The sequence below is a fragment of the Coptis chinensis genome, chromosome 6 (genome assembly GCF_015680905.1).
Source record: "Coptis chinensis isolate HL-2020 chromosome 6, ASM1568090v1, whole genome shotgun sequence".
Taxonomy (NCBI): Eukaryota; Viridiplantae; Streptophyta; class Magnoliopsida; order Ranunculales; family Ranunculaceae; genus Coptis; species Coptis chinensis.
The window spans coordinates 8,418,471-8,435,987 of NC_141461.1; the positions used below are offsets into that span (position 1 = coordinate 8,418,471).

At 37.2% G+C, this 17,517-nt stretch overlaps 4 protein-coding genes across 8 annotated transcripts; 2 read left to right on the plus strand and 2 right to left on the minus strand.

The window, feature by feature from the left end:
* The first annotated feature begins 7,512 nt into the window (after positions 1-7,512).
* LOC147491263 (uncharacterized) lies at positions 7,513-8,343 on the plus strand. Its single transcript, XM_086567216.1, has one exon. The coding sequence runs from the start codon at positions 7,513-7,515 to the stop codon at positions 7,984-7,986; it is 474 nt and encodes a 157-aa protein (XP_086423342.1). The 3' UTR covers positions 7,987-8,343.
* A 1,494-nt stretch (positions 8,344-9,837) lies between these two features.
* LOC147491264 (uncharacterized) lies at positions 9,838-13,327 on the minus strand. 2 transcript variants are annotated; one of them, XM_086566750.1, is made up of 6 exons: positions 13,145-13,327; positions 12,051-12,288; positions 11,819-11,964; positions 11,637-11,749; positions 10,174-10,425; positions 9,838-10,054 (listed from the first exon to the last, which is right to left on the minus strand). In XM_086566750.1, the coding sequence occupies exons 3-5, from the start codon at positions 11,876-11,878 to the stop codon at positions 10,191-10,193; spliced, it is 408 nt and encodes a 135-aa protein (XP_086422876.1). In that variant the 5' UTR covers positions 11,879-11,964; positions 12,051-12,288; positions 13,145-13,327; the 3' UTR covers positions 9,838-10,054; positions 10,174-10,190. The 2 variants fall into 2 exon arrangements, 1 of the variants encoding a protein (XP_086422876.1); XR_015199211.1 differs by lacking the exons at positions 9,838-10,054; positions 10,174-10,425; positions 12,051-12,288; positions 13,145-13,327 and adding an exon at positions 11,076-11,213 and having other exon boundaries at positions 11,819-11,909.
* LOC147491265 (chaperone protein dnaJ A7A, chloroplastic-like) lies at positions 10,461-11,479 on the plus strand. The gene is made up of 3 exons (XM_086566751.1): positions 10,461-11,018; positions 11,116-11,192; positions 11,289-11,479. The coding sequence occupies exons 1-3, from the start codon at positions 10,834-10,836 to the stop codon at positions 11,426-11,428; spliced, it is 402 nt and encodes a 133-aa protein (XP_086422877.1). The 5' UTR covers positions 10,461-10,833; the 3' UTR covers positions 11,429-11,479.
* Positions 13,328-14,113: 786 nt separating the features above from the next.
* Positions 14,114-16,530, minus strand: LOC147491266 (E3 ubiquitin-protein ligase CIP8-like). 4 transcript variants are annotated; one of them, XM_086566748.1, is made up of 7 exons: positions 16,442-16,514; positions 15,989-16,312; positions 15,751-15,875; positions 15,220-15,660; positions 14,984-15,072; positions 14,558-14,774; positions 14,114-14,465 (listed from the first exon to the last, which is right to left on the minus strand). In XM_086566748.1, the coding sequence occupies exons 2-4, from the start codon at positions 16,057-16,059 to the stop codon at positions 15,305-15,307; spliced, it is 552 nt and encodes a 183-aa protein (XP_086422874.1). In that variant the 5' UTR covers positions 16,060-16,312; positions 16,442-16,514; the 3' UTR covers positions 14,114-14,465; positions 14,558-14,774; positions 14,984-15,072; positions 15,220-15,304. The 4 variants fall into 4 exon arrangements, with proteins under 4 accessions (XP_086422874.1, XP_086422875.1, XP_086422872.1 ...); XM_086566749.1 differs by having other exon boundaries at positions 15,361-15,660; positions 15,989-16,530; XM_086566746.1 differs by having other exon boundaries at positions 15,989-16,530.
* Positions 16,531-17,517: the final 987 nt, after the last annotated feature.

Sequence of the window (17,517 nt, forward strand, 5' to 3'; positions counted from 1 at the left end):
GAAACTGTGCCGTCCGTCCAAAAAAAAATCAACTTAAGTTACAAAATAATGGACGGACAGCAGAAACTATGTCGTTCGTATCATTTAGCACTTCAAAACATAAAATGCGATTGGATTGGTTTTTTTATTTTAGGGTGCCAAATTTGGCTAGGCAAACTAAAAGACCTATATGACACATTTTAGTAGCCCAATTTAGTAGCTCTCCATTGGATTTGCTCTCAAAAATGATCCGGAACAAGATAATTTCTATTAAACTTCGAACTGAATTTGACATGTTGGTCAGTATTATTTCTTTTTCGCTAAGACATGTTGGTTAATAGAAAATGGATCAAAGGACCCAACTAAATCAATATTATCCCCAAGGATTAGCAAAAATGTCCGACTAAGCGAGATGATTATTCTAAAGAACTACATTACTTGGAAATGAAGAAATTAAGTGCTAAATATGGAGTTTGTTGTTGCAGTCAACAGGTTAAAATATGGAGACGTGTTTTATAATGAGCTTTTGCACAATTGCACACCACAAGGCAAAATATGAAATCCAATTAAAAAGTGTACGAGTTGTTTTGAAAACAGTTAAGTGTTCGCTTTGAACTTATATCGTAATAGATTTGTCCATGACGTACATGATGATGAACATGTATACTTGCAACATACCATTCTGAACCATTATCATTTATCAACCATCATTCAACGAGACTCGTTCACAAAGATATATCACCGGCCTTTATTCTTGTAACCCATGTTCAGGAGCTAATTAATGTACATATAAGCCAATCTTTATTCGAAAACAATGCATGTGATCTGCGAGTGCCGCGGCAGACAAAGGCAGTCTCAAATTCTCAATTGAACAATAAATCTGTGTCTATATTTTCTGATAAAACTTTGATGATTAATCAATATTATTCATTTATAAAAAATAAGTTTTATATAACTTTTTTTTTATTAAATATATATTTATTTAAAATAAATTATACAATGGGGAGGACAAACGGGTAGCTACAAGCTACGCTGACAAATCCTTTTTGAATAGCAAATCCAATCTTCTACATACATACTGTTGGTATACGGCACGTGGTTGAGTTTGGTCAGTTACCAAATTCAACCACGAGAAAGAGACACCGTCCACTTTAGTTTAGGAATTAATTTCCATATTGGAATACCAACACCACACGGTTAAGGTTTTAGTTTCCTATTCTAATAGGATTCCATGATTTCCTATTCTAATAGGATTCCAATTTGATACCCACGATCTCTATAAATACGAGATCGGTTTGTGGGATTTGTTATGCTCAAGTTTGGATGCTCAAATTAGTTAAGTTCAATTTGCGAGAGTATATATTTGTGAGCTTCAATTTGTGAGAGAGAGTTTGTGAATTCTTCGGGATTCGTTTGTGAGTCATTGTACTTAATTTGTTTCTCTCTTGATTAGTAAAGTTCTCCTCTTTTGCTTGGTGGATTAGGCTAACGCCAAACCATGTAAATCTCGTCTCCACTTCTATTGGTTATTCGTTTTGCGTTGATAAGTATTTTAATTGATTTGTTTTTGTCGATTTCTATCACCACATTCAATCTTCTTTGTCCAATTGTCACACTTCCGCGATTCGTTTTAAGTAATAAATTGGTATCGTGAGTCGTTCTACCTAGGGCTTCTTTTGTTGGTTTATTGATTATTTTGTGGTGTATGAAAGTTTGAAAAAGTATGGCGACAGATCCTCCATCGGGTACTACTTCTACAACGTCTAAGGAGAAATCGCCTCCTACAACTTTGAATATTAACCATGCAAAGATTGATGTGGAGAAATTCGATGGATCTAACAATTTTAGTATGTCGCGTTGTGAAGTTATAGATGCATTATGCCAACAAGACTTGGATGATATGTTAGACGAAAAACCATCGGATATAAAGGAGAGTGTTTGGGCTAAGAAAAATAGGCGAGCTTGTGGTATCATAATATCGTGTTTGGCTAGGGGTGTGAAATACCTTGTTCTCAATGAGACTTCAGCCAAGGAAATCTGGAGAATCCTTGAAGAGAAGTACTTAGATAAGACAATGGAAGGTCGTGTCTTTATGAAATCAAGTTGTATGATATGAGAAAGAAAGAAGGTGTTTCATTGTCCCAACATATGAACGAGTTTAACAAGTTACTTACCGACTTGTTGAACATTGAAGAAGAAATGAAGGAGGAAGACAAAACTTTCCATTTGTTGAGATCTCTTCCCAAGGAGGAGTATGGACATATAAAAACTACCATTATGTTTGGAAAGAAAGCTTTGAACTATTATGAGATGCAGTATGCATTGACAAGTTAGGATATGATGAACAATAATGAAAATGAGTCAAGAGAGCCGACGAGCATTGCTTTTGTGGTAAAGAGCAGAGGAGGTCGAATGACCACCAAAACTCAAAGCGGTGGAAGAAGTAAATCTTGTTCCAAGTCAAGAGGGTGAAATCTATCCTGTGATGAGTGTGTTTTTTGTCATGAGGTTGGACATTAGAAGAAGGACTGCAAGAGGTGAAACACAAGAAGAAAGATACTGAGCAGAAACAATCCAATGTCAACATTGCTCAAGGAGGTAATGATTCTGATAGTTCCAATTTCTCTTTTCCCGTTACATCGAGTATTTGTTTCATTGATTCTAGTCATTGGATTTTGGATATAAGTGTTACATATCATGTTTGTCCCATAAGGGAGTGGTTTACAAGTTTCAAGGAGCTTAAAAGTGGTGATGTGTTGATGGGGAATGATCAACCCTGTCGCATTATGGGGATGTATAATATTTGTCTCAAGATATATGATGCATGAAACGGTTAAGGAAATAAAGGATGTTCGATATATTCCCGCTTTGAAAAAGAATGGTACTTTAGAAGATATGGGCTACAAGGTAGTCATTGATAGTGGTGTTCTAAAAATAGTTTATGGAGCAATGGTTATCATGAAAGGCATACGTCAGAGTAACTTATACTATTTGAAGGGTGGTATGGTTAGTGGAGAAGTAGTTGTTACTGAGCATTCAAAGGCAGTTGCTAAGGAGCCCACCAGATTATGGCATATGCGTCTTGCACATGCAGGTGAGAAGTCCATGCAAACATTAATGAAGCAAGAACTGTTGAAAGGTGCTAAGACCTGTAAGTTGGATTTTTGTGAGCATTGTGTTATGGGCAAGCAGACAAGGGTAAAGTTTGGCACCGCTATCCACCGTACGCGTGAAACCATTAATTATGTTCATTCTGATGTTTGGGGTCTTTTCAGGAATGCATCTCTTGTAGGGAACAAACATTATTATGTGACCTTTGTTGATGATTACTCTAGGCATTTGTGGGTATATACCATGAGAAACAAGGATAAAGTCCTAGATATCTTTGTGAAGTGGAAGAAGTTGATTGAAACTCAGACTAGCAGAAAGATCAAAAGACTCCGAACTGATAATGGTGGTGAATATACGAGTGATCCGTTCTTGCAAGTATGTCAGAATGAGAAGTCTCTAATGGAGAAAGTGTGGTGTATGTTGTCCAATGCTAGATTGGGCAAAACGTTTTGGACTGAGGCTGTGACTTATGCATGCTACCTTGTTAATAGGTTGCCTTTGGCTGCAATTAGAGGTAAAACTCCTATGGAGGTTTGGTCTGGTAAACCTACTCAGGATTATGATTCTCTTCATGTGTTTGGGTGGTGTCTTGCTTACTTTCATGTCAAAGATAGTAAGTTGGATCCTAGAGCAAAGAAAGCTATCATTGTGGGTCTAAAAAGTGGAGTTAAAAGTTATAAGCTATGGGATCCGAAAGATAAGAATTTTTTTAGCAGAGATGTGACATTTGATGAGGCTTCTATGTTGAAGTCTACTGACTCTTAGCAGGTAGAGAGTATAGCTAAATAGGTATTGCAGCAGGTGGAGATTGATGCGTCTTCACCTAGTCCAGATGGTTCTGTATCTAGTAGATTGGCAACCATGGGTAGTCAATCAGTTGATGTTCTAGTTGAAGACACAAAAATAGTGAATACAGGTGATGGAACAAATGATGATACAGAGAATATGGCTCCATTAGAGGAGTAGATGAATGTTGGTCTTTTGGCTCTGGTTCATGAGCCTATTGCAACTGGTAAATCTAAGAGGAATGTTCCCCCATTGTATTGGCTAAACGATTACGTTACCTATGCACTTTCTGTTATTGAAAGTCTTGATGAAGATGCTCCTTCCTCATATTATGGAGCGATAATCCAGTGATCCAAGTCAGAAAGGTGGAAGACAGCTATGGATGAGAAGATGCAATCTCTTCATAAGAATGATACCTGGGTGCTTGTAAAGTTACCTAAGGGTAAGAAGGCGATTGGCGGGAAATGGGTGTTTGCATTGAAAGAAGGATCTCTAAGTGATGAGTTACGTTACAAGGCACGATGAGTAGCTAAAAGCTACGCTCAGAGGAAGGGGATTGACTATAATGAGGTGTTTTCTCCAGTTGTGAAGCACTCCTCCATACGCATCCGTTTGGCCTTGGTAGCTCAGTATGATTTGGAGCTAGCTCACCGATGTAAAACTACTTTTTTACATGGTGATTTAGAAGAGGAGATCTATATGACTCAGCTAAGTGGGTTTAAAGTTGCATGAAAAGAGGATTTGGTGTGTAAACTGAAAAAGTCACTATATGATTTGAAACAGTCTCCCAGGCAGTGGTACAGGCGGTTTGATCGGTTTATGTTAGGGCTCAAGTACAGAAGAAGTCACTACGATCATTGTGTCTATTTTCACAAACTACATGATGGTCATTCATCTACTTGCTCTTGTATGTTGATGATATGTTTATAGCCTCAAGAAGCAAGACTGAGATTGATAAGCTTAAACAGCTTTTGTCCTCAGAATTTGAGATGAAGAACTTAGGTGAAGCTAAGAAGATTATTGGCATGGAGATTTAGAGAGATAGAGCAAAGGGCAGGGTTTGTTTGTCTCAAAAGACATAATTGAATAAGATATTACAGAAGTTTAGTATTGATGGGAATACTAAGTCCGTGGAGTACACCTCTTGCCCCTCATTTTAAACTTAGTGCTACTATGTCTCTGAGTTCCAATGAGGAGCGGGAGTACATGACTCATGTTCCATATGCAACTGTTGTTGGTAGTTTGATGTATGCGATGGTGTGTACTAGGCCAGATATTTTGCAAGCTGTTAGTGTTGCTAGTAGATATATGCATAACCCCGAAAGAAACACCGCAAACCGTGGAATGGATTCTACAAAGACATTCTTGGTACTGTAGATGTTGGTTTGATGTTTGAGAGGGATACTAGTCAGCTTTGTATGGGTTATGTGGACTCTGAGTCTCTGACTATGCAGGTGATTTGGATAAGTGCCGGTCCACTACTGGGTATGTATTTACTTTAGCTGGTGCTCCGGTAAGTTGGAGGTCTATTTTGTAGTCTACAGTTGCATTATATTGTCTACGACATAGGTAAAATATATAGTGATGACTGAGGCTATGAAAGAGGTTATTTGGTTGCAGGGTTTGTTAGATGACTTGGGAATTGTGTCAATCAGCTCAAGATTCACTATGATAGCATGAGTGCTATATATTTGGCCAAGAACCAAGTTCATCATGCCCGTACGAAGCACATTGATGTGCATTTTCACTTTATCAGAGAAATTTTAGAAGAGGGTGATATCTTACTCACTAAGATAGACATCAAGGAGAACCCACCTGATATGTTAGCTGAAGTGGTTTCTGGAATCAAGTTTCAACATTGTTTGAATTTGATTCATATCCTTCATTTGTAACAAGGGTACGTAGGCGGGCACTATGTGGTACAGTCATGCATGCTTGGTCCTTCAGACATTTGTGCATTGAAGAGGGGATTTGCTATTCGGTTGATCGGCTCAAATTTGGATAAATCTTCACCGAGGTGGAGAATTATTGGTATACGACATGTGGTTGAGTTTGGTCAGTAACCAAATTCAACCACGAGAAAGAGACACCGCCACTTTAGTTTAGGAATTAATTTCCATATTGGAATACCAGCACCACACGGTTAAGGTTTTGATTTCCTATTCTAATAGGATTCCAATTTGATACCCACGACCTTTATAAATACGAGACCGGTTTGTGGGATTTGTCATGCTCAAGTTTGGATGCTCAAATTAGTTAAGTTCAATTTGTGAGAGTATATATAGATTTGTGAGCTTCAATTTGTGAGAGAGAGTTTGTGAATTCTTCGGGATTCGTTTGTGAGTGATTGTACTCTATTTATTTCTCTCTTGATTAGTAAAGTTCTCCTCTTTTGCTTGGTGGATTAGTCTAACGCCAAACCACGTAGATCTCGTCTCTACTTCTATTGGTTATTCGCTTTGCATTGGTAAGTATTTTAATTAATTTGTTTTTGTCGATTTCTATCACCACATCCAATCTTCTTTGTCTAATTGTCACGCTTCCGCATTCGTTTACATAACACATATTATACTCATTTGAAGTCTTATTTTGAGAGACATTATAATCTTGAAAGACATATGTATGAAAATAGATTATTATACTCAAAAATATATTTTTAATTAAGAAAATACTAACTTTCATATATAATCTTATTTAAAAGCTTATTTCGTAGATTGAATGCCCATGTGTATTGTTAGACCAACCTTAATAAATGTAGAGTATTTATTTATGAGATACGAATAATGCAAACAACTTCTATCCCAAAAAGAAACCAAAACCAAAAATAAAAAAGGAATTAAGAAGTCATTAAGAAACTTTCTTGAGAGAATTTTCGTGGGAAAAGTTTCCACTAGAAAAAATTGTATTTTCTTAAGAAAATATTTTTGAGTATATTAGTAGACAAAATCTAGATTACGCCGATTTATGGGTATGCATGCCATCTGAGCCCTTCACCATTAAAAGGTGAGAGTGTATTGCATGGCAAGGTATTGGATTTAGGTTCTCCTAGCCCTGCGTAACGGTACAGCCAGCGCATGCTAGAAATGTTAATATTAGTATACCTGACTTAAGCAAGTGTACTATTACAAATGTAGTTTGACCAGTCTTCTCTGTTGAGCAAATAAATTTGATTTTCCGTTGACTCAACTTTTGGCTAGTATTGACCAACGCCCATGTGACGACCGACTTGGAGGAGTTGGCCAGGTCTAGAGAAGACGAGTATTTGACGTGGTCCACAAGGAACATTAGGCCCAATAAGGGACTGCAAGTTGGGCCCTGCTCCTTATAATCCTTCGGCCCGTATGAGCTAATCTCTTGATGATATCTGTGGGCTCGATTTACTTGTGGGTCGCGCCCTCCCAAAAAGGCTCCAACGTTGTTCTTGTATTTTAAGGCGCACCCTTAGAAATGTTCGATGTAAGTAGGAAAGTACTAACAGTTATGTTAAACTTTGCTTGAAGTACAAGGAATTAATAGAATTCCTAGTTCGATCGTAACTAGTATTTGATTTCATTATCCGATTTTGTTATATATACAGATCTCCAATTTCAGTTTTACAAACTCGAAAAAAAAATAATAATAATCTTAGATTCTTAGATGCCTAAACCTTACGGTAGTTCACGAGACATAAAAAGTTCGTCAACAAGAAGATTATTAAGAAGCTGCATTAGAAGATGCATAAAGAGTAACAACGACGCGATCTCGTTGCAAGGGCTTGATAAATTTGATACAGTTTTGTCCGATGAGAAAAAACAAAAGATTTACGGGCAATTAGTTTCATCACAAGAAGACAGGCCAGTTATTGCCAAGAAGGAAGTGGAGCCGGTCGAACAAATACCCAAAACTACATACGATGGGAAGACAATGAATACAAATATAGGACGATGGAGTCCATGTTTATTTTTTGTTATGGTTATGGTCGCAATTCTGTTGTTCTTGGTGATCTATGGGAAATCTTTTGCCATACTTTGTACCACTGGCTCTTGGTTCTTGGTTCCTACAATCAAGAGTAAGAACTTGAAAGACTATGCAAGAAGGTTGAGATCGAAAAAGATGGATTTAGTGATTTAACCACGTCTCCGAAAACGATCTACAAGACCAATTGGACATCGCCCTAAACTATGCCCCCACGAGGCACAGAGGAAGGACAACTACAAGATCATCAAGCGCCCGCTCACTATAGAAGTTGCGCTAAAGCAGTTGAATAAATCAAGTGATTTCTATGAAGGCATAAGAAAAGGGATTAGTGGCCATCAACCAAGGAATGAATTCCTTATTGTGAATTTGTAAAGAATGCACCTACTCACAAGTGCAGGAAAATAGAGATGAATACTTGTAAAAAAAGAGGGGTGTATCATTAATATGATAATAGGCGATCAGTGTGGACGTAGGCACAATTTGCCGAACCACGATAAATCCTTGTCTTCTTTATTTATTTTCTATAATTTTACTGTTATTGGTTCTTATTAAGTATTATGCTGGCATAGATTAATTTGGTCTTGACGAACGTTTTACTAATAGCTTTATTAAAATATGGTAATTTTGTTGAAGAAGTTTTGGCTAGTGTTCATACATGTATTAATGAGATTTTGAAGACTGTAATTAGATTGAATCTTGCACAAAAAACTGGAATGAGATTTGCTCAGGGATGGGATTTTGTAATAGTTGTTATCATTTTCATTCGATTAAACCACTATGATTTAGCAACTGAAGATAACCCAATTACTTTACGCGAGTTTTAGTCGTCTGATGTACCACTGTCTTCTTGTTGTTGCAATGGTCTGTTCTGTACTTCTGTTTCATGGGTAAAGATTTAATGTTGTGTAACCCAATCACTAGAAATAACATTGCCCTGCGGCCCTGCCTAAACCAGGCCGCTTTCGAGCATTGCAGAAAAACAAGCTACTGAAAATAGGTTTTGGTACAAGCAATTTGTGTGCTGGAATAAGTATACTGAGTCGGTAATTGAGGTGCTTACGTTGGGGACTCAACCAAGATTGTGGAGGCCGGAAACTCAATTGTGAAGGAGCCTTAGATAAAATTTGTGTCTCTGAACCAATTTATGTGAATTGATCTCTACATTGGAATCATTCTTTTACAGTGCAATTATTACATTCAATCGTAATGATGAAAAGTATAGTGTGATTACTTATCCTGATATAGATATTTGGAAGAATAATTAAGCTTTTCGAATTAGGAGGCCATCTGTGCATGGTTCATGAATATAATGATCCAGAGAAGACGATCAATCTTTCCACGTTAACATAGTATGACAACCAATTGTGGACCAAGCGACAATTTGTTCTATCTTTTTTTCCAACATCTTTGAATGTGCAGGATGTTTTCGCAATAGTTACTCAACATGGTGAAACTCTCATACATGTTTACAATACTGACTGGCTTTATGTAAACTATTACAATCGACCTGGCCTTATGCTTCAGGTCAGTGCCCGCTCAACCCTTTGGCGAGTCAGGCGGTTGCCTAAGGCCTCAAATTTGGAAGGCCTCATATTTCCTAATTTATCCACATATTTATTTATTATTACCTAATTTTATAAAGAAAAAAATACTAAAAAATGATATGATAGTCAATTTGTTTACAAATGGATTTTCTATCCACGCACTAAATTTCGGAGTGAATTAATGTGGAGTGTATACAATCCAATAGTCCACTGCACAAATGACATCTCGATGTATTAATATTAATCCAATGGCTACAAGCGCGTAGTAATTTCAGTTTTTGTAGGAGTGTCCTCATTTAATCAAATTGTTTTGAAGAATAAAAACAAATCGGAAAATCCCACATTTAGTGAAACAATCTCCACATTCTATGCATTTTCTTCTTCTCTCTCTTAATTAAACTGTCTTAATTAAAGAAATTGTCATTAAATTTCTCTCATTAAATTTTTCTCTCTCACTTGTTCTACTAGCCAATTAGTCCGCCTGCGGCCGGACCTGCTACATTGATAGTTCACGATTAACTATTTTTACTTTTATCAAACTATTAACAACTACAATACAACATTACCTACCGTTATCTATCTACCATTAGTTGCATTACCTACCATTGGCAGAGTATTGACTGACCTTCCTCCTCGTAAGCCAATATAAATGAATCTTTAGCTTTTCAATAGATTAGCTGATAAATTGAATATCGGAGAGTGAGAGCGGTTAAGGTTTTAATGGAGACAACAAAGGGTTTACAAATACTATTGTTGGAGACAGAATCATACTCAACCCCATTGCCAAGTGAGCTACCTGAATGATCGTCTGTCTCATCTATATTCCGGAATCGGCCATTGCTGTGGGGAGGATGCAGTAGGTGCTGTTTCAAGGGTATGAAATGTTCGTGAAAGTGGATTGTATGCACTTGCTGTTATGCCACTCCCTGTTGTTCCATTTGGAGAAGGCTTGGAAGAAGCCTTGGGCTGTTCCTTTTTTGTCTTTGCAGATGACTTGTCCTTGGCCTTAGATTTGGATGCTGGAGACATTGTCTTGACCTCAATAACACTGCATAATTTATAAGTATTAAATGACTACTCGGTTTACTGTACACTAATTCGTTCTAGTTCATGAATAGGACACCCCCCTCCGCCCCTGGGGTGCCTACCTTCCCTTAATAGTACAGAAGATCCCATACTTAGTTGCACATAGCTTTTCGGCAACTCTTCTAGATGGGAAGCTCCTCTGAACCTCAATTCTAACCAACTGGAACCTTGTTCCTAACATAGTGGGCACACTATTTATGCTCTTGATATGAATAAGAGTTTACACATATTTGAGATAAAGAACCTATAAATATGAGGAATTCTATATCTGAATTAGCTGTATAACGTTTACTAATTTACAAATTCCCAATTTTACGTATATGGGTTATTTGTATGACTTTGTGCTCTTCTATATATTGTATATACTGACATGGCATTCTTACATGAATATCAGGTGGAAACAGTTGAGGGCATGAAAGATCTTCAAATCTTTCCTGGAATTCAGCCTGGAGATATGGTAAAATTGTCAGCCATGGGGGTTCCTAACTTCAAGAAACCGTCTATTCGGGGTGATCATCACTTCATTGTTAGTGTCATGATCCCAAAAAACATCAGGTTCAACTCTTTTTTTCTCGAGCACTCTTTGTTTTATATGCTACTGTCCCCAAGAGTATGTTCCTTCAATACTCTTTGTTATTTGCTGCAATGATAGTGATACAGAGCGTGGACTTGTTGAGAAGTTGGCTTCACTCAAGGAATCAAGAACAGTCCATTCCAGCCACTCTACTGGTACTTTTCTCTTTCTGTCTACTGCAATAAGGTAAATAGGGATTGAATGTTGTTGAATGGTGATCTAAGGACTCAAGGAACTTGTTACTTCTCCAGGAACTCCTGAAGGAAAATTTGACACACATAAGTGTACAAATTCACAAAATAGCGATTTAGGCCAAAAAGCTCAGCAGATGCCATCTTTATGGAGCTCCATTTGGAAACTTTTGGGGTATGTTCAACTGTTATATGCCTAATGCCTCTGCAGAACAGTACTGGGAAACATTTGAAGGAAGTGACTTCCTCATGATCCAATTAAGAGCGATCATCAAAATTAAAACAATGGAATTTGAGGGAATAAGAAAGGTAAATTCAGTGAATTTTTACTTAATCCCCAAAACCACATTATATATGAAATGAAGGATAGCATTTGCAAAAGAGTTTTACCGAGTCATACTTATATACCTATGAACTGAGAAGTACAACACCCGAGGATCCTTCCAAAACATCTTTTGGGTCCCATTCCCGTGATGTACATCCCAATCGACAATCAATATCTTTTTAACACCTAACTCTGGCTGAAAAAAATAGATACATAACATTACAAAACTATATAGTATACTTAAAACTAATAAAATATGGCATACCCTTTGGTTTAAAAGATAACTGGCAGCAATAACAACATTGTTAGATAAACAAAACCCCATTGCTTCATCCGCTCTGCATGGTGTCCAGGAGGTCTAACAATAGCAACCGCGAGAACTCAATTCTCCTGTGGCAACTTTCTCGAAGCCTGTCAAAATATACATTCAATCTTATTCTAAACGGGCAAAATTATAGTACATTATTATTATAAAACATATAATAATAGAAACCTACCTCTTTCAACTTCCTGATCTTCCAGCCGCCTCTGCCTGCGCCTTAGACTTCCAATCTAAACTCAAGTCTCTGTCTCTTCCTCCTGATATTGCCTCCACGTGTTTCGCAGCCCCTGAGCGCTTCCAGACAGGTCCACATATTTGTGCTGGTATTGAGACTAAGCAGGATTGGATTGACAGGTTGGGACCAACCACGAGATCGATACAGCGTGTCAAGCTGACCTCTCAGATTCCTGATCCTGTGATGCTTGTGTCAAAGTCGGCTTTAAGGTTCAGGCTAGATTGACTTCTATTGATGGCAATGCGCCTCATTCTACTGAATGCTTTTATTTCACAATTCTATATGGTGGTGGTGTGGTAAATGAATATGGAGCGGAGAGCGCAGGTACTGCTGGTTGTATATTTGGTCTGCCACTTTCCTCTATATCAAATTCAAAAGGTAAAGCACACAGAGATCTTATCTTCACTCTAATGTTTGTTGTTGGCCTGAAAAGGAAATAAGTAGCTAGCTCTTTGGGTGAAACCCCAAAAGCAGTGTTTTCAGTGGTCCTAATGTATAAGGTGCTGACAAACAAAATTGATAAAAGTGCTCAAGACTGTTAGTCTCAAGTAACAATTTCCTGCATTAGGAATGCCATTTTTATCATATTAACGTGGTTACTGAAAACCAAAATATAAGCCAAATCTTTTATACTCCTATAAAAGTCGATCGTAACTAATACCAACAAAACACAAAATCCTACAAAAGCACCTTCAACATACTTAAATATCTTATCTGTTTCATTATAAATATGCCTCGGAAAAGAAGCCTGGCCTAACCACCAGTTGCTAGAACAAAAATACTTTACATTCACCTATCAGTTTGGCCAATTATATATCAACCTACTCGCATTCTTGTGAGCGTACAATAACATTTGGTGAGGAAGTACGGACATCAAGTCCATATAATACAATTATGCATATCATCAATAGAGATGACTACTAAAGACAGCCATGACTACTGATGTTTATGGGAAAGTGAAGCATAGTCGTATCCCATTTATATAGACAGTATGTAGGAAGTATCAGTTGTCATAGAAGAGTGAGAAGACATACCTGATGAACATCCTCCTTAACTTGGATGATCTTAAATGGATGCCAATCTGGGTCCTTTAAGTACTCCTCCCATTGTGAACACAGCACTAAAGCCTTCTCATCAGCTTCATCTGCAGAATACTTACGCTTGCAAGACTCCTGGAATGGCTTTGAGTCGAGTTCTCCCATTCTTTTCACTCCAATCAAGGCTGACTGGAGTTATCTTTCAGGCCCTATGAATCAGAAGACCTGTGCATCAGTAATCTCCACGACAGTATCATGAATTGAAGACTTTGCCAAAAACATGAAGTTTCCACTACAGCAATAGCCTTTTTACACCCGTGTCCTAAGCAAAACGATAAACAAAATATGCGTTTTTCCAACTCTCATGCCAATTTGCATATAGCAAGTATACCCAAGAACCACATAAACTATGGAGCTGGTTTTGACAGCATTACATTATAAGACGATGACCATCCATGGATGTTAATTATACATGAAGTGAAGAAGAGAATTTATATAGTATATATAGAGCTGATGACCTTTTAGTTGGTAGGAACTGATATTATAGACTGGATGGAATAATAAGCTGATCTGATCAGGAACAAACACCAAGCAGAAAGCTTATACAGGCACACTCTTAGGCTCCACTCACTCTTGTTGAACAATGAAATTCAGGAAAGCACACTCGTGGATCTCTCTGTATTACAAAATGAATTGAAGAAGCCAACTCTGTTTCTTGACGAAAGTGTGAAGAAAGTCACTATGATTTTCTTGATAGTGTGAAGAAAGTCACCATGCTAAGCTTGCACACACTATGATTTTCGGCCCAGATTATTAAAAAAGACGGAAGGGGCATATCATTAGCAGTCAACATATAATTATTTTGGATGAATAGTAGAAGTCAATAACTTATACTTCCCGTCCAGATTTATCTCTTAATTAAGTTTGTAGCCAAATCTCACTCTTTTCCTTTCATTTATTTTCGCCTTTACTTCAAACAATGGGGACTGTACCTATTTAAACATAGTTATTCAGGAAGATACCATCAAATAACCCAGTTTACCTTTTACTTAAGAGTGTAAAAGGATTCTAAGTATCTGCAAAGTGAAGGCATCATTCAAATTCCAGAGAGGTTTGAGAAGGTTCTGTAGCACAACTATATCTGATAAAGCTACTGTCATCCCTCCACCAGTCAAAGGATGGCACATGTTGAATGCATCTCCCATTAATAGAGCACCGGAGTCAGATGGGGAGCGGCTGGCATGCTTCTGTTTGGCATTGTTTTTATGTGTCCTTTATCAATTGCAGCTATGAAGGAATCATATAGCTCAGGAGGGACCTGAAATGCAAATGTTGCCAAGTAAGTAATGCCTTCAAAAAAAAAAAATTTAAAAGATGTAAAAGTCACGCATTACACCAGCTAGTATATACCTGAGGAGCTACCACGGTCTTCAAATAATTGGCCATTTCACCGCTATCGCCAACTCAAATATGGTATTCATTCTATATATCCTTACAAAGTCACAATGAGATTTCAAAAGCAATTAGGTACTCAACAATGTGCACCTTCTGATTCTCATATTTAGTTCCGACATCCAAGCTCAAATGGAATTGTTTCATGTCATACCGAAGTAAACTGCATGCGAACCTACACGAAGAAACAAAGATATTCAGACGCAGTAAATACAATAATGAACATACATTTTAATTATCAGTACGGTCCATCCGCTTGGCCATGTTTTCTAGTGAAAAAAAAGGTTAGCATGTACTAACGAACTCTTTCTGAAGGTAAGTGTAGTGGTATAAGGAATTAAGGATAACCATAAAAAACGAACTGTGCAAGAAAACCACTCATACCCAATGTTGACTGCAGTCTCTTTCTTATCTCCTGTGAGTAACCAAATCTTCAATCCTGCTTGGGCAAGTTTGTCTATGCAGTTAGGAACCTGAATTTATACAATTCAATTACGTACTATATTAGACGATAGGTGAGACTGAATTGGAGATTCATTTAATAAACTCACTGACCCCATTTAAAGAATAAATAAAAGAGCGAAAGCTATAGAAATAGAAGTCGCAGCTATCATACGCACGTTGAGACATTTATCTTCTAATCGCTTGTTCGAGCACATCATTTTTACCCCCCACACCAAAAAAAAAAAAAAAACAGAGTCCTTTTTAATATAGATAATGCTCTTCATACTCAGGATCATCAGTAGGCAACTCAAACCTACAAAGAGGGCAAGTATTCCTCGACCCCAACCAAGTATCAATACAATCTCCATGATACCCATGCCCACACAGCATTTTCTTCGCCTTCTCCCCAACTGGCACACCTTCTTTACATATAGAACACATCAACCCCTCTTCCTCAAATGCAATCACCACATTCTTTAACGCCGAAACCGCTGACTTGGACGCAGGTGGAACTCCTTTTCTAGCTCCATCAAGCTCAGCTAAATTCTGCAACAACTGTTCATATCCAGCTGCATCCACATAATCCTCAGGATTTCCAACATACCCATCCTCAAATCCTAAAATTCAGAAAAAGAAACGAAGTTAATATTAGAATTAATTAATTAGAACTTGACATTGCTTCAGACATATTCAGTGTATAAACTTACCAAGTTGTGGACCATTGGTAAGAACCCATTCAGAAGCTTGATAGTAATCAGCATACAATATTGCCACATTAGGGTACTCTAACCTTAACTGTTGCAAGGCATTTTGTAGATACTGATTGTGATACCTAGCAAAAGTGTTAAGACAGTTGAATCGTTGTTTTTAAAGAGCATAAATAGGTGAGCATCCAATTGGCCGAGAGTCCGAGACGACCGCAGGTAAGAGAGAAAAGGGCAATACCAGTTATAAGGCACAGGAACTTTTTTCACCTTCAATAATGCTTTCATGCTTTCATACTTTCGCAAAGTCATTAAGAACACTTCAGAGGAGGATATTCTGAGAAAGGCGTCATCTGTTCAGAGGAGGATATTCTGAGAAAGGCGTCATCTTGAGAGAGTTTGAATTAATGTTTCTAGTGTTTCTGGACTTGAAGATGAAGGTGGTGGAAAGGCGTCATCCTTTCAGAGGAGGATATTCTGAGAAAGGCGTCATCTTGAGAGAGTTTGAATTAATGTTTCTAGTGTTTCTGGACTTGAAGATGAAGGTGGTGGAGATATCTCTTCCCTGTTCAACTACGTTGTGTGGTTATCTTCAAATGCAGAAATCTTTTCATCTTCTTCTTCTTCTTCTCTAATGGTTCTTCTTCTTCGTCGAAATTTATAGACTTTATTGATGAAGATCAAGGACAACTACTTGAAAGTTGCATTCTTCTTCATCACTTGATCTTTGTATTTGTGGTAGCTTCTCAGAAGAAATTATTGTCTGTCAATTATTTTGGAAGAAGAATAAGAGAGAGAGTTTGAAAGTATAGAAATAGGTTTTTAACTATTTTGGGCTACGAACAATTGAAAAAATGCGTAGAATTCATTTTTTTAGATAAAATCTGATGTGTCAGTGTGAGAAAAAACGCGTCACCTGGAAGATTCTCAACTACCAGCGAAGATTAATGGTCTTTGATTTCACTAATTTCAAGTTTAACCATTTGTCAATTTCACTTTTGAGTTCTAAATGGTTAATCATCAATTCATCATTTAATACTCACAGTTTTTGTGAAATTTGATTTATTATTATTATTATTATTATTTGATTTGATTTATTTATTTCAATATGAATCTATTTTTATTTTATTTTTTTATAGTTTTGATGTTTATTTGGTTATGTTTTCGTTGTTTTTTCATTCGATTTGAGTCATAATAATAGATTTTCGTTCTTAATTTATAATAAAATTGTGAATATATAGTGATTTTTTTTTGTGATTATAGATGGTCTAGGAAATAAAGGCCTCGTAAATAAAGCTCTAGCCTAAGGCCACATTTTGGCTTGAGAGCCCTCGCTTCAGTATTCAATACCCTCTGCTACCAAGAAAGAGAACCACTTTTAATTGTCATGTGGAGAATATTGTCAGTTTAAGAAATATCCTGAGACTATATGGAACAGAAGCAAAATGGTTGGAGCGCCATCGAAAGCAGAGATGTCATGTACTTATAATCTTTGGAGTTTTATACATATTATATACTTAATTGAGCGCATTCTCAAAGCGTGACAGACTTACTCCATTTCAATTTGTCTATTTTGAAAACAATCCCTTCTGCCGAGATGATCATTATCTTAGTAGCGCAAAGTTACTGCAATAAATTTAAGCGTCAATGGTACAAAAAGATATGAATATGAGGTGCTATCTAAATAATGTTATTTTTTCAACAATTGTTCCTGACGCTCTTGGCTCAACATTACTTAGACAGTTAGACCACATAACCAGCCGTGAGCCA

Excerpts from the sequence above, each read along its gene's own strand:
- LOC147491264 (XM_086566750.1), bottom strand. The coding sequence starts at position 11,878 with ATGGGGTTTTGTTTATCTAACAATGTTGTTATTGCTGCCAGTTATCTT. Across the intron at positions 11,750-11,818 it reads GTTATCTTTTAAACCAAAGG|CCAGAGTTAGGTGTTAAAAA; the intron begins GTATGCCATATT and ends TATTTTTTTCAG. Across the intron at positions 10,426-11,636 it reads TTGTACTTCTCAGTTCATAG|TGTTATTGAGGTCAAGACAA; the intron begins GTATATAAGTAT and ends TAAATTATGCAG.
- LOC147491266 (XM_086566746.1), bottom strand. The coding sequence starts at position 16,059 with ATGACTTTGCGAAAGTATGAAAGCATGAAAGCATTATTGAAGGTGAAA. Across the intron at positions 15,876-15,988 it reads GTTCCTGTGCCTTATAACTG|GTATCACAATCAGTATCTAC; the intron begins GTATTGCCCTTT and ends CACTTTTGCTAG. Across the intron at positions 15,661-15,750 it reads TACCAATGGTCCACAACTTG|GATTTGAGGATGGGTATGTT; the intron begins GTAAGTTTATAC and ends TCTGAATTTTAG.
- LOC147491263 (XM_086567216.1), top strand. The coding sequence starts at position 7,513 with ATGCCTAAACCTTACGGTAGTTCACGAGACATAAAAAGTTCGTCAACA.
- LOC147491265 (XM_086566751.1), top strand. The coding sequence starts at position 10,834 with ATGGCATTCTTACATGAATATCAGGTGGAAACAGTTGAGGGCATGAAA. Across the intron at positions 11,019-11,115 it reads ATGATCCCAAAAAACATCAG|TGATACAGAGCGTGGACTTG; the intron begins GTTCAACTCTTT and ends CTGCAATGATAG. Across the intron at positions 11,193-11,288 it reads CCATTCCAGCCACTCTACTG|GAACTCCTGAAGGAAAATTT; the intron begins GTACTTTTCTCT and ends TTACTTCTCCAG.